Consider the following 15,236-nt stretch of genomic DNA (forward strand, 5'->3'; position numbering starts at 1 on the left):
TTGAATAATTTACAGTCATTCCACAAAAATCATAGTGTTCATACTACAAAAAAATATAGCATGAAGTAGTTAAAAAATCGTATAATTTTCCTGCTTATAAAAATTTAAACCACTCGCATAATTGCATTATATAATGCAATAAAAAGTGTAAAAGTTGACATTTTGAGTGTAAGTATGCTGTACTTCTCAACATTTTCAGTAGTTATATAGTTATTAATGTTATTTTATAATGCTTGTTCACGAGATTCACATAACTAATAGCTAAAGTGGAGTTGAAGTCTAATACTCATTTATGAACAGGCGATCACTGACAAATCAGCACTAACCTGTGTATATTAATCTCCAATAGCTTCTTCACTTATAAAACCCTACGATAAGCTGCTGTGAGATACTGGAAGTGCTTGCAGGTCATCAAAACAAGAGTACAAGACAGCTTTCACGCGAAGTCAATATTGTACTAATTCTTCAGAGCGTATAAATTATTAACCACACATACACCACTCGTGACTGACAGAATTATTGAAGTCTCTAGAACCTCATTTTCGCTATTTCCTCGGGATATTTGGGGATCTCCTTTAACTTGTCCTCATTATTGCCGTTTAATAGTCTTCTCTATTCCAGTGTGCTTGAGATTTGCAATGAGGCTGGGTAATCAAAGGCTGTTCCCTCCCCCTCAGTCATCTGAGCAGGAAAGAACTGAACATTGTTTGTAATTTTGTCCATGCTGAGAGCCTTCATTCTTAATAGTGTGGACTAGACTCCAACCCTTGAAAGACCCGATAAAATGACTGTTTTTAGATAGTGTTTTCAATTAATTATGCCAATTGTCTCTTTAAATATTCCTTCCCAACTGTATGCTTTTCCCCCCTTCTTAATGCATATTTCCCCAAACAGAAATCATCTGTTTACCAAATACAATAAATAAGGGCTGGGCAATGGTAGGTTTACACTTGTGAGTATGTGAAACATTGAGATAATAAAGCTGTAAACCTATTTTTGCCCACCCCTTTATAAATAACCTTATTACATGATTTCCATAATTTTCCAATATAAAGCCTTACATTTTTACAGTGATTTACATTTTGCACAGCACTTGACTTAATCATCTCACAAGCCTATGAAACAAATAGGATAGTAGTTAACTCAATTTTCATCATGAAGCCATAAAGTTTCAGATAACTAGAATGGCATCCAGGGCAGAGCAAAAGTGTCTGAACTTGGCTTCTGACCCAGATTCATGACCACAGATGAAGGGTACTTCTAGTACTGATGGTTAAAAGGCCAAAGCCTGGTGACACCCCACCACTGATAGTTCACACTCCATATTGTGTTAATAATGAGATAGTATACACACAATAAAAAAAAAATGAGGCAATTTTCCAGATAGTTCAGCTAAAGGCTCTCCCCTTAGCACCCAAATCCTTCTTATTTAAATTAAATTAGATTCATAAAGCAAATAAAATATTGCTCCCTTCAGTTATTATCAAATTTTCTGATCTTGCTGCCTAACAGGCACTTGCTAAATGACAATATGCTGGCATTCACAAGGAAATATTATATTAGACAATTTTTAAGGTCACTTCAAACATACTTCTCAATGCTCCCCAATCACACACACAAAAATATACAAACAGGCACATGTCCTTTTCAGTTAAACTGAGTCACTACAAGTTAGCATAACAATGAAAAAGTGTCAGCATATCACACACATATGGCTTGATCTGTGGAAGTTCCCTTTCTTGGTAAAATTTAGTTTTTATATTCGTTATGCTGGCTTAAAATTATGCCCCAAACTCCCATTTTGCTTAAGGGATTATCCCACACCTCTGAAACAATTTCAGTTACACTCAGAATGTGAATGCTGTTACCACTTTCTTGCTCTTTTGATTATGATGATGATTGGTCAGCTAACATAGTATGTTTCCCTTGCCAAACTTTCAGACATCATCATCATCATATATATGTATTATATATATATATATATATATATATATATACACACACATACACACATAATATACATTATCGTTATTAATAACTTTAAAATAATTTACTATATACTTAAGATCAAATAAACACCACAGACTAACAGAAAGTAAGATTCCTTATCTATTGTCACTTACATTGCATGTAACCCAAAATAGTTAAGAGTAAGTTAAAGCTTTCTTTCACTCAAATTTAATTAGATCAACCATAAATAAACCTTTAAATAGTGTTTCAGAAACAATTAGGGTAACAAAGACAGATTGTAAGTCAATAGATCTCATAGTAAAATTGAAAATTTGAAGATTATTTACAACTAGTGGTTATAAACTAAAATAAACTATGATGGTTTTTGCCAACTGCAATTTATTTACCTTAACTTATTTTTGGCTTCTTTAGATTTAGTCTATTTGCATGTAAGATTCTTCGGGCATGTGGGCCATCGCACAACTATCACTCATACCTGGTATAACTACACCACTTACGTGAGAATAATTGCCGAAACCTGCTCATCATCCAGTGTAGTAAATGTAATTGTGCATGAAGTTAAAATAATTTAAAACATTTTCAGAAGGCAGAGTGAAAAGGCATGAAAAGGCAGCTATCATTACTGAAACGTTATTACTGCCTGCCTGTCTTGTAGTTATCTCACCACAACTACAGTCAGCCTCAAGCTGAGCTTCATATCAAAGAGAAGTTTCCAGGGTTCATCTAGGTACCCTGTCTACTCATTGTCTCCATATAGCTCACCTTTTCTGATTATCTCCCTCCTCATTTTAGTCTCCAGATGACCTAGGAGAATTGCTTTGTGAATCTGGAATGGTAATTTAGGCTTGATCTGTGGAAGTCCCCTTTCTTGGTAAAATTTAGTTTTTATATTTGTTATGCTGGCTTAAAATTATGTAAAGATAACATTTTAGAATGGGAGCTTCTGTTATTGGTGGGGTATCTTCTGTGTCCCCACCTGTTGCTGGTGGAAGTGGGCTTCTTGCAATGTCATGAGAAAAGGAATTTTCTGAGACTTGCATGGGAGAATGAGTGGCATTTATTGTGTGGAATTAAATTCCTGTTTCCAAGGTCCTCTCAGTCCTGCCATGGAAGTTCAGCTGTGTCTTCAGCAGAGCTAGAATTAAAGCCATTGCCCAGAGTTTCAGTTCCATATTTGCACAGTCCAGTCCAGCATGAGGCTAGCTTATTTTGTGTTCCCATCTATACTCCGTTGTGTGTGGGATCTGCATGGCCATAGGCCCTGTGGCTTCTAGGGCCTCGTGGCTATGGAGGGAACACAGATGAGCGCAAGAAAGCAGGTGCAAAGCCAAAGGAACAGGAGAGAGAATTCATTTGTTTGGGGATTATATATTCTCAAATGTTTGCAGGCTTGCATTGCCTCCACTCCTCTAGCCAATGATCTCTGTTCCCAGGGCTGATTGACAGACAACTTCCTGTCTCACCTCTACTTCACTGCACATGTGCTCATCTTCCCCTTTGTCCAGTCCCTTCCCCTAGTGATTTGCAGGGAATAGACCAGTGGTTCCCTTGGAAGTATGATATCGCAGCTTCCTGGTGAAGCTGCCCAAGTAACTATGCTTATAATACCTGGCCTTCCCTTTGCCTTCTTCCTATCTATAATAATACAAGCATAATATGCTAATTAGACCAGACATCCTTCCGGATGTCCTTCTGACCTTCTGCACGAAGCCAGGCAGCAGCTGCCGCGGCTGCGAAGGCCTCTTCCTACTCTTGCATAAATATCATGCATCAGGCCTCTAGTTATTAATAAGTAGCTAATTACAACAGTAACACTTGGACATATTTTCTTGACATGGATAGTAACAAGTGAAATGGAAATACTTTTTTAAGAAGTTAAATCATTCAAAAACCCGCATTACTTTGGGCACCTTAAGTTTCTATTGATGGCCCCACATGGACAAATAGAAATATGTAAATTTATTGACTTTCTGAACTGTTATCTGCACTTGAAATTATTAAGCCATCACTTTCATATTGAAATGGACCCTCTTCATTTTTTCTTGTAGCTCCAAGGATTTGCTACCAGGAAATAATTATCACATGCATTTATATTAAGAAGTAGGATAGAGCAAAAATTCCTTCATGTTACTATTTGATAGTCTATTCATTCATATTTCATTTATAATCATAAAAGTTCCTTTTATAAAATAACTTAATCAGTGGAGTGTTGGCGAAAATTTAACAACAGGTTCTCCCAAAGAAAACAGATGGTGTTTGCTGATTTCCATAGTGGTCTAAATATGACCACCCTGGCTGACTTCAACCTACCAAAATGGTGTCACTAGAAGTGGAGTTGGGAAGAGATGGCATCATTGGTTCTTGGGAGTTGGTTCTAGTACACCATGGAATTTTATTGGCTAGATAATAGCTATTTATTTAAATGTTTTTGGAGAAGCTCCTGACTTGTTTTGAAATATTTTAAATTGGTCATCTGTTCTAGTCTGTGGTTTTAAAACATAGCCCATCTCTCAACTATTATACCAGATAATCATATACAGTGTCAGATTTCTGGAAAAAAAAAGGACACTAAAATACAGTCACCTTCATAATTAAATTTAGCTAGAGAACTTCATAGAAATTTTATCATTTTTCCTGTCATGTCAAACATTTTTTAAAAATACCACTCAATTGAGTTCATACTGTATTGATGTAATCTTTCACACATAAAATGGCAATTGGGTATATGCAAGAATTTTAAATCTTTATTTAAATTTTAGTCTCTTCCCAATATATTACTGGCAAATATGAAAAAAAACTAAAAACCAAGAAAATATATTCTTTAAAAGGAAAGAAAGGTGAATAATGTGATATTCCTTTTCTAAAACACATTCAAATCTCCATTAAGTGATATGTGCAACAATCAGCAGTTTTGACATCATCCAAATGTACTAAACTATTTTATCTTCTTGCAGACAACAATGGAGTTATTACAAAACTGTTTTCTCAGCACCCTGCTGATTCAACACCTACCTAATTCCTATACCACATTGTGATTTTACTGAAAAGGGTAGACATGTACTAGCTTTTTGTTGAAAAAGTTACATACTGACTAAAAGTAATGAATGGGATCTTTTACTCTGTTATAAAATTGGTTTTTCATATATATGTATATTAATACAGCAAGAAGCAATCTATCTAGGCATGAAACAATGTCTACAAAACTTTATTCAAATGAAAGGACTGTTTGCGGATAATCAAATTGACTGAATTACTGATTTTGATAAAGCTGAAGGCCACTTTCACATACTTCATTTCTAAAGGTGGGCTGCAAGTTTACATAATCCTACACAGTTTCTCCTAGTGTCATCAAAATGTTGATGTTCCAGTTCCAGTGGTTGTCTTTCAGAAAGAAGCACTTTTAGAACATAATTTTTTATACAGTGTCCATTATCTATAGATTTATTAGGAACCCAACAATAACTCTTTCTAAACGGAAAGAAGAAACTAAATCCATTCTTACTTGAATATACGCACATTAAACTAGTACTGTTGTTTAATGATAGGTAGAAATATTTAGTCATAAAATTATTTTTTTTGAAGAAGCCCATCACAAACTTAAACACACGTGATCCCTTGAAATTACTCTCCTCACTTTGGCACGTCTAAACCAGTATAGAAATTATACATTGCCAGGTCTATTCTTGAAGAACATATTTGCACTGGAGTTTAAAGATGGGTTTTGAAGTTTATAACATGACATTAAGACATATTTTAAAAATCAGTCTTTTGCTCTATATACTTACAGCAAAAGAAGGTGGGGTAAAACAAATTCTCAAAAGTCTTTGGAGCATATAGAACTCTTGACCTTGAAAAATAAATCTCACATCAAAGGAAATCTCACTTCTCTCTAAAATCTTTTTAAAATACAAATATTTCATTCCAATGTTTTGTACGTTCCAATGACTCAGACCAATAACTCATATGTCCTTGTAGCTGTGCTCCTCTCTGAGATGCTCTATTGCTCTGCTTTTTTTCTCCATTTCCATGCTTCATTTCCTTCACGGAGCTGTGACTGGCGAAAAATCAGCATGTTCTGACGAGCTCAGTATTATGAGGCAGTAAGATGGACCTGAATTTGGTGGAGATTGGAGCTCCAAAATTAATATAAGACCATGTGTCAGATAAAAAAGAAAAGATATTCTCCTGTAAAAATCAGAAGAGGTAATAAAAAAAATCAACAAATAGACAGCAACTTTTTTTATACCTACACAAGCATCTCAAAATGGTTGCACACTTTCAGAATGATTAACCTTTTTCTTATTTGGAACACTTCATAATTTATTTGCTAAACAATGGTTTACGTTGCCTTAAATCCAATTTCATTGGCTTGTATTAGAGGACTGGGAAAGATTTTTCTAAGAATTTATATTTTGCTAAATGAAATATATTTGCTAAACCAGAGCAATAAAATTTTGCTGGATTCTCTAATCTAGCAAGCGTAAAGCATCACTATCAATTAAATTTGTCTCACGTTTGTATATCTGAGAAGTTGCAGAACTTCTCGATGGCACATCGTGTTGTTCTCACTGACAGTACCATGAAGGTATGCACAGGGCATCCGTGGTTCACTGACAACACAGGGCACTACTTACTCATAGAGGTTAGGTGCCTTTGCAGGTATCTGAGAGTTGCTATCTATTCACAAATTACTGAGCATTTCTTTTTATCAAAAGCCTTCAACTGCTTAGAGTCTGTGGTCAGTGTGGTCCTTGGATCCATCTAACGACCGTACGCTTCACGAAGGTAGAAACCAAACCATTAAAAATGGAGACATATTTACAACCATTTCTCTAGCAAGGGGAGTTCTTGTTTTGTGTTATGTAGTCTTTTTTGTTTGTTTTGCTTTGACTTTGTCTTCAGTACATTCCCAAGTTAAGTTCCAAGGCTAGGAGTACAAAGTCTCCTGGCCGGTCCCATACATGTCTGCAAGTCGTTTGAAACGGGGCCCCCAGTCACTCAGGTAGTCATAGTTCTGATCAGAGTTTGAGCTGATGGACTCCAAGGAGCTGAGGGACTCAGCCACGGAGCCGTTCCCTTCAAATGCATACGTCTGCAGGGAGTCATAAGGGGGGGCACAGGGATCCACGTCAGCTTCCTTCAGTCTCTCCCAAATAAATTCCCGAAAAATGACATTATCTGGGATGCTTTTAAAAGTCGGTCGACTCAAGAACTGAATTTCTGGAGTCACGTCTCTCCGGGTCTTGGTGTCTCGGATGACGTTGAGGTTTCTCAATGCTGCCATGTCAAAAGCTTCCGTGTCTTCCTCTCCTCCACCCTCATCATCGTAGCGAACGATATTCTCTCTGATATCTCTCTCTTCATCGAAAATGAGGGGCTCTTTTTTCCGTCTCCTCATGGTGACGATCAGGAGGATCAACACTGAAACAGCAAAGGGAGAGTTTCTGTAAACGCAGTGACTGTCAAGCTGCCACCATTAGGGCTCTGATGTTGACTCAGACGTTCTGCCCTTTCAAGGGAAATGAATTGGCTGCCTACTTACACGGGAATTCACAACAGTTGATGTGTTAAATTGCTAAAATGCCTTTAAAATAGAACACTTTAGTACATCAAAAGAAATCGTTTTTCCACACCTGTTCAGAATTGATGCCTCCCTCTTTAACATAACCTCCTAAACCACCTCGGTAACATTTGATAGAGCAAAGTGGAAGGCCAGTTCAGGATAAATACAATAATTTCAAAGCTAAGAAACACAAAGGGATTTTTTGAGCTCCTTAATTGCTGGAAAGGCAAAGTGACACTTATAAATGTTTTGGGTATAATTTAGCAGCTGCAATTTCAGAAGGAAATGGATTACAGCATTTGGTCAGGTTCTTTGAAGAAATGCCTAGTACTTGTCTCTGAAACTCAGCTGTTAAATACAATCTGGCATGTCAGACTATATACAAAGATTAAAAGCTTCTCTCTAGAAAATTGATCTAACTTTTAGTATGAAATACTGAACTTGGTCTTTATGCATTATACTGAGAGAATATAGGTTGTGAAATTTTCAGCGTTAGCTAATGACAGATTTAAGAAATCAAACACCCCTTTAACATTAGGAATTTTGCTTCTTATAACAAAATGAATAAATGATAATAAAGCACATGGTTGCACTAGAAAGTCAAAAAGAGCAAGTACCCTGGGCCATGCCCTATCTGGCTCTGCTCTAGCTATGGTGAATGACTGCAGAACTGCGAACACTGTAGATTTCATGGCCCCTGGATTACGTTAAAATAAAGTAGAAAAATTTAGAATTTAAAAATACATGTTAATGAATTATCACTAATTATCTATCTACAAATAACGTATGTTTTAAAATAATTTTTATCACATCAGCCAAATTTTTTTGGAAGATCTTAAAGGTACAAAGGGTCATTACTCTTAGCATATGTTTTAAAAGAAGTTTAAAATACTTACATTTAAAATATCTTGTAAGGTGTTACTTTGGCAATTAAGAATACATTTGAAAATAATAATGTAAAACCCACAAAGAAGAGTATCAATGTAACACAGAGAAATTAAACGCAATGGTTAGGGGGTAAAACATGCTCCATTCTCCACCTTAATCTGCTTTAAATCGCAAACCTTCAAATACTTAATATTTTTAAAAAATAATTTTATCTTCAGTGAAAAGTGTATGCTTTCTGAAGAATTTGTCTGCTATCTGCTTTTCCAAACATCAACAGGGATGTGTCTGGTGAAGACATTTTTATTGAGGCTCTTAGGAAATAGTTGTGAAGCCAACTATTTATTGTGCATTTTCCTCTCCCCATCTTTCTTTTCTTTTCCCACTTCACCCTGACCTATGGCTCAACCATAAGCTTTACTGACAGCCTACAACTTAGAAACTGAGATATACTTCTGAGCTTTTTTTGGTACCTTCTCGTGTTGCTATGGCACAAATATGCCTATTTCACTTTTACTCCTACTTACTACATTTGAATATCTTCAACTGGCTCCATGGCAGATGTGTAGTCCAAAATCTTGTGTACAAATAATTTTTTGTTCCCATAAGCAGTCTGGTACGCACCTCCCTTCCCTGCTAAATGGATTCCCAACTCTTGTCTTCTGAGAATTCTCATTTGCACCACTGCAAAACCTTGTGGTTCTCAAGGCCCATGACAAAGTTATAGCTCCATTACCACTACTGTAACATTCTGCCATGGACCTGACTCTAATATGAAGCTTTAGTGTCGAGAAGACTGTGGATACAATCCAGCCTTTGCCACATGTTAGATGTGTGACCTTGGGCAAGTAACTTAAATTAACTGAGCCTAGCTATCCATGATAATGACAGACAACTTCAGTGTTCACAGGGTGGATTCCAGAGGTAAAGAGTCTGGGGAATGATGTAAGTAGAGTTAGCTGAATGCCAGGCCCTTGGTGGGCAAGACTGGATTTTTTTCATCGTGATAAAATTCAAAATTCCATGAACACAGCAAGTGAAGATATTGCATTTCCCCTTTGATCAAAGGAAAATGAAGAACAAGATTAGTTAACAAGTGAAGTTGGAAGTGTACCAAATACTATATGCCAAAGCCTGTGAACGAAAGATTAAGTGGGAGAAAGAAAGGTCCGTAAGGTGAGAAATGAAGGTCTATACACAGGGTACAGTATTTTATATTCAATTGTTGTCGTAGACATGTGAAACAACCTGTCTAAGGTCACTGTCATAAAATTCAATAATTAGGGGTGAGACATACCACCTCCCTCTGTCAGCCTCAGCCTGTGCACTTGTATAACACTCTGAGTTCAGTGTCTCCATTGTAGGTAATGCAGCAGTTCTCAACCTGTGGGTCACGACCCCTTCGGCGGTCAAACGACTCTTTCACAGGGGTTGCCTAAGACCATCCTGCATATCGATATTTACATTACATTACAATTCATAACAGTAGCAACATTACAGTTATGAAGTAGCAACGAAAATAATTTTATGGTTGGGTCACAACATGAGGAACTGTATTTAAAGGGCCAGAAGGTTGAGAACCACTGAGGTAATGGGATTACAAACTAAGAGCTCAAGTGGCAATTGCTAATTCAGAAAAAGACACATTATTAAGTTTTAAAACATAGGGATAAATGAAATAATTTTAGATTTAGGTATATAACTTTAGTCTCTGAAAATCTTTACATAGTTCCCCAAAGATAGAAGTAATTGTAACAGAAGGAAAGTGGGACCAAATAAGGCTTCTTATTGAGAAATCAGACAGATTAAGACAGAAGGAGAGGTGAGTATCAAAGGGGATCATGATGGGTGGGCAGGTGAAAATGAGAAATCTGTTACACATATTAGGGAGAAAAATTGAGGGGGGGACCTTTCCTGTCGAGTATAAAAGGGCATAAAAGTGAATGAAGATGATAAGAATTATGTAATAATTAGATACTCTCTTAGTTTAAGTCAATGTCGAAGTAGGCAGAAGATGTCAAAATTCTCTTTCCTTCATCTTTCTCTCTTACACACACACATTTGACTCTTGAACAGTTGTACATGAACTTTTATTTTTTTTTAATGTCCAATTACAGGTGACACTTTTAGTTTCAGGTATACAACATAGTGGTTAGACATTTATGACTTACAAAGTGATCGCCCCAATAAGTCTATTGACACCAAACATAGTCATTACAGTATTACTGACTGCATTCCCAGTGCTGTGTTTTACATCCCTAACACTTTTTATAACTGGCAATACTTATTCCTTTTAGTTTTTTCACCCATGCAACCACCCCTCTCCTATCTGGTGACCATCAATTTTTCTGTGTCTATGAATTTGCTTCTGTATATTTTGTTCTTTAGATTCCACATATAAGTGAAATAATATAGTATTTCTTTCTCTGTCTCAATTATTTCACATAATACCCCCTAGGTCCAACCATGTTGCTGCAAATGACAAAATTTCATTATTGTACAGGGGTGGGCAATTTACAATTGTTTGTATGGAAAAAGACATGCAGGTCATGATAAAGACAACAGGTTTATTAACTCAAAAGAATGTCACAAAACCACTGTATGTTTCTTTTTCTCCTCCTTTTGGCTGCCTCCCCGTGTTATTTCTATTAGGTAGATTTGCTACTTCTCCCACTATTGGCAAGGTGGCCGTATGTAGTAGTTGTCCTATGAGGCCTGTTCACCTGAGCTGGGGGCTCCAGTTGTTTCCCTTGTGTGGGTTGTGTGTGCTCCCCTGCTGTAGTTGAGCCTTGATTGCTGTTGGCACATCAGTGGGTGGTACTGACTGACTGACTGACAATGAGGGCTGGCCATGACTACAGCAGAAAAGCTACTGTGTGGGGGTTGGCACAATAGAGTGGAAGTCACTGTAGCAGGACTGTGGTGCCAATGAAATCCACCCTTAGGGTGTGTCATTTGTGCAGCTGGTTGGGTGGTGTGCTGGTGTGGTCTGCAGCTGGCCACCGGGTGTGTTGGTTCTGGAACTGCTTTGGAGGGACTATGCTGTGACCCTAGGGCAGATGTTACTAGTGCCAGGCTTGAACCCTTTGATGAGCATCACAACATGAGTTGAGATGATCTGTCACTTATGCCAGGTTTGTGCCTTCTTGGTTGAAGCTGCAGCTCACAGTTGGGAATGACAGTGAAAATTGAGACCCTCCATCACTTGCATCAGGCTTGGAGCAACTTAGCAACAGGTAGAAGACATGATGAGACCAGCCACTGCTTATCTGGGGACCTTTGAGAGATTTTAGGAAAGTCCACAGCACGAGCTGAGGAAGGCCTCTAGTGTGGAAAATCCACTGAAGCAGTTCTTGCTGGGAATGCGAGTTAAGTGAGGTGAGAGCTCAGATTTGGCATATGCCTACTGGTCGGGAGGTGGAAGGGCTCAACAAAGGAACAAGGGTGACAGCCAGCAATTCTATCCCTAGAGAGAGCCATCCTGATCCCCACCCCTCACTCTTCAGTTCCTCCCATATCCCTTGCACTTTTTGTGTTGGGGACAAGAATGAGTGAGTTTTCAAGTGAGCAAGTCTGTTTGGGGCCCCTCAAGAGGAATGCCTGGGTCCCCAGTAGCCCTCTAGTTTTCACAGCAAGAATTTATGGGGACTCCTCTTCCCAGCATTGCTGCAATGGGATGAGGAGCCCAGTGTGGGACTGGAACTACTTGCTCCTCAATGGGAACCTCCATAGCTGAGATGTAACTCCGATTCTTAATTGTCACAAGTGGATGTAGGACCAGCCTGTTCTGCATATCCCATCCCCCAAACAGACGTCTCTAAATCCTGAGTTAAAGAAGTTCTATTCAGCTAGTCTTCAGGTGGTTCTCAATTATGCTTGTCAAATAATTCAGTTGTAATTTTGTTGTGCTCATGGGAGGAGGTGAGCACAGCAATTACTTATTCCACTATCTTGACTGGAAGTCATAAGTAGATATTTTGAATGTTGGAAAAATTTTTGGAGATTTATGAAAATTTAAAAAAACTCACAAATGTAGTATAAAATGCTGAAAAAAAGAAAAGAAAAAGGTACATCATCCTATATAATAAAAGCCCAGCAACCGAATGGCAGAACCACCTGTTTACCAGTTGCTATGATGTGCACTGACCACCAGGGGGCAGACACTCAGTGCAGGAGCTGCCCCCTGGTGGTCAGTGCACTGCCCCAGTGGGAGCGCTGCTCGGCTGACCGGGATGAGTGTCTGCTCCCACTGTGAACTCTGGGCCGATGTGCAGGAACTTCCTCGCCCCAGACTCCTCCTCCCTCCCTGGCACCACCTCCAGATGCCATCAGGCCCTGCAGCACCTCACAGAGCTGACCCCGGAGGCTGGCAGGCAGGTTCATGGTCGCCACAGGACTGAGACCTACTTGCTGCCTCTCAGTGCTATTATCTCTGGGCCCGGTCCCAACCAGGTCCCCTGGAGAGGTGAGTACTCTGGCTCCACAGAAGATGCTGGACCAGGGAGCAGCTGCTCAGAGGGCAGGTCCACAGCCACTCAGCTGACTGGGATGAGCAGCGCTCCCACGGTGGGCTCCCTGCAGGCCACGCCCCCCACTAGTGCATGAATCCCGTGCCTCTAGTAAATGTATAAAATGTGTTGATTCTAGGCTAGTTTATCATCTACTACCATTAAAACATAAAAATCTATTATATAAATTTGAAATTTACCAAACTAAAACACAAACACTGTGAATGGCACCATTTGCAGAGAAATGTAAACAAATATGAAGATGCACATTAGAACATAATTGCATAAAAGTAGCTGTATTCCTACCGCAATAATTTCACAGCCACATTTTGCTGAGGTGAGCCCAAGTGCCCTGAGCATCTGCTTAAAATTCCATCTCCACATGAGCACTGTGTATTAGTGAAAAGTGATCTGTCGCAATTCTTAAGTATTTTCCCCCATGTATATTGTAATGCCGTACACCTTGAATATCACGGTGGGACCCGTAAGAAATGCCACTAGAAATGGAGAAATCAGTCCCAAGAAGCAGAGAAAAGTCATGACATGTACCTTAGGATGTGGTCAGTAGCCATGTGGTCGCTCACCATTTCAAGATAAATGAATCCAGTATTATAGGAAAAAAAACAAAAAAACACAACAGGAAATGTATAAAGGTATTTCAGCAGGTAAGAAAACCTTTTTATGCAATACCTTCTATTAAAAATGCAGCTTTTTATGTGGTCACAATCCTATATAATAAAAGCATAATATGCAAATCAACCAAACGGCAAAAGGACTGGTTACTATGACGTGCACAGACCAGCAGGGGGCAGATGCTCAACGCAGGAGCTGCCCCCTGCTGGTCAGTGCACTCCCATAGGGGGAAGCGCCACTCAGCCAGAAGCCAAGCTCACGGCTGGCAAGGGCAGTAGCAGTGGCGGTGCCTCCACTGCAGGAAGGTAGTAAAGAGCAAGGGGTCCCTGATTGCGAGAGGGTTGTCTGAGTGCTGGCTTACGCCTGATCCCCTAAGCTGGCAGGCGGACATACCCCAAGGGGTCCTGGATTGCAAGAGGGCGCAGGCCAGGCTGACAGACCGCCCCCACCCCGCCCTCACCCCCAGTGCACAAATCTTGTGCACCGGCCTCTAGTATTGTGATAAGAAAGGCATACCTAGAGACTGGTATGATTTTAGAAAAAGCAGTTATTTTATGAGAACTTAAAGCAAAAGAAAAGTAAGGATCCAAAGTTGGGGAAGGAAATGCCAGCAAATGATGGTTTGATCATTTTAGGAAGAGGTTTGGCTTAAAAAATGTCAAGGTAACAGCAGAAGCAACTCTGCCGACCGAGAGGAAGCGTAATAGCTCCTAGACCCCATTAAAAAATCATTGAGGAGAAAGGATATCTGACTGAAGAGGTTTTTAAAAGCAGACAAATGTGCCCTGTTTGGGAGGAAAAATACCACATAGGACATTTCTTAGTAAGGAAGAGAAGCAAGTAGCAGGATTTAACCCTTTGCGGTCGTTTGTCTACTCTCAGCCACCACGGCAAGGAACCGTATGAATCTTAACTCTATTCATTCATGTATCAGTTCATAATTTCTCTGAAAGCTCTTACGTGTCTAAGTGACCTTGTCACGAACCAAAACATTGCCCCGACAAATCGGAGATATCGAAACTCAATATAAACAAACGCGGTCGTTCCACACTCGCCATGCAAAACACCGTGGCGAGTCAATCGCCTTTTGAGAGTGAAGAAATCAACAAGCTTTGGAGATACTTCACAGAATTTCAAATAAAGCTTTACAAATTACGTTTAACTATAATTAGGCATTCTCGCTTGTTAAGATATTTCAAAATAATACTCCAAAATGGCAAAAAGAAAGTTACCGAAAGAAGTGTACTGCGAATCTGAAAGTAACGATGAAGAGTTTTATTTTGGCACCTTGAATACTGACTGACATAGAAAGTGATAACGTTTGTAGTGATTCTACTAGTAGTAACATAGTTCCAAAAAAGAATTAATAAGTCTTATTTATCCTTCATAATCTTGCATGTTATGTAACACTGCTCTTTCAATGGAAATTAATTCCGACCAGTACGACACCCATGTCCAAATTTAATACGACCGCAAAGGGTTAAAGCAGGAGGGGATAGGCTAACTCTTTTGTGCAAATTCAGTAAGGTTTAAAATCCAGAGTGCACTTATCGATAAAGCTGTTCACCTACGAGTCTTAAAGGAAAAATAGAAACACTGGCTGCCAGTCTTTTGGTTGGAGAACAAGACAACCTGGACAATGAGAACCCTTTCTCTAGATTGGTTCCCTTGATGCT

General features: G+C 39.0%; 1 protein-coding gene across 1 annotated transcript in view; it reads right to left on the bottom strand.

Annotated features, from left to right (window-relative positions):
• Positions 1-4,710: 4,710 nt before the first annotated feature.
• The window catches only part of CDH7 (cadherin 7), a 119,987-nt gene continuing 109,461 nt past the window's right edge, over positions 4,711-15,236 (bottom strand). The window contains exon 12 of the mRNA XM_036323527.1: positions 4,711-7,392. Within this exon, the coding sequence (XP_036179420.1) occupies positions 6,899-7,392 (494 nt within the window). The 3' untranslated portion in view covers positions 4,711-6,898. The remainder of the gene's footprint in view (positions 7,393-15,236) is intronic.

This window comes from Myotis myotis, unplaced genomic scaffold, assembly GCF_014108235.1.
Source record: "Myotis myotis isolate mMyoMyo1 unplaced genomic scaffold, mMyoMyo1.p scaffold_m19_p_9, whole genome shotgun sequence".
Lineage (NCBI taxonomy): Eukaryota > Metazoa > Chordata > Mammalia > Chiroptera > Vespertilionidae > Myotis > Myotis myotis.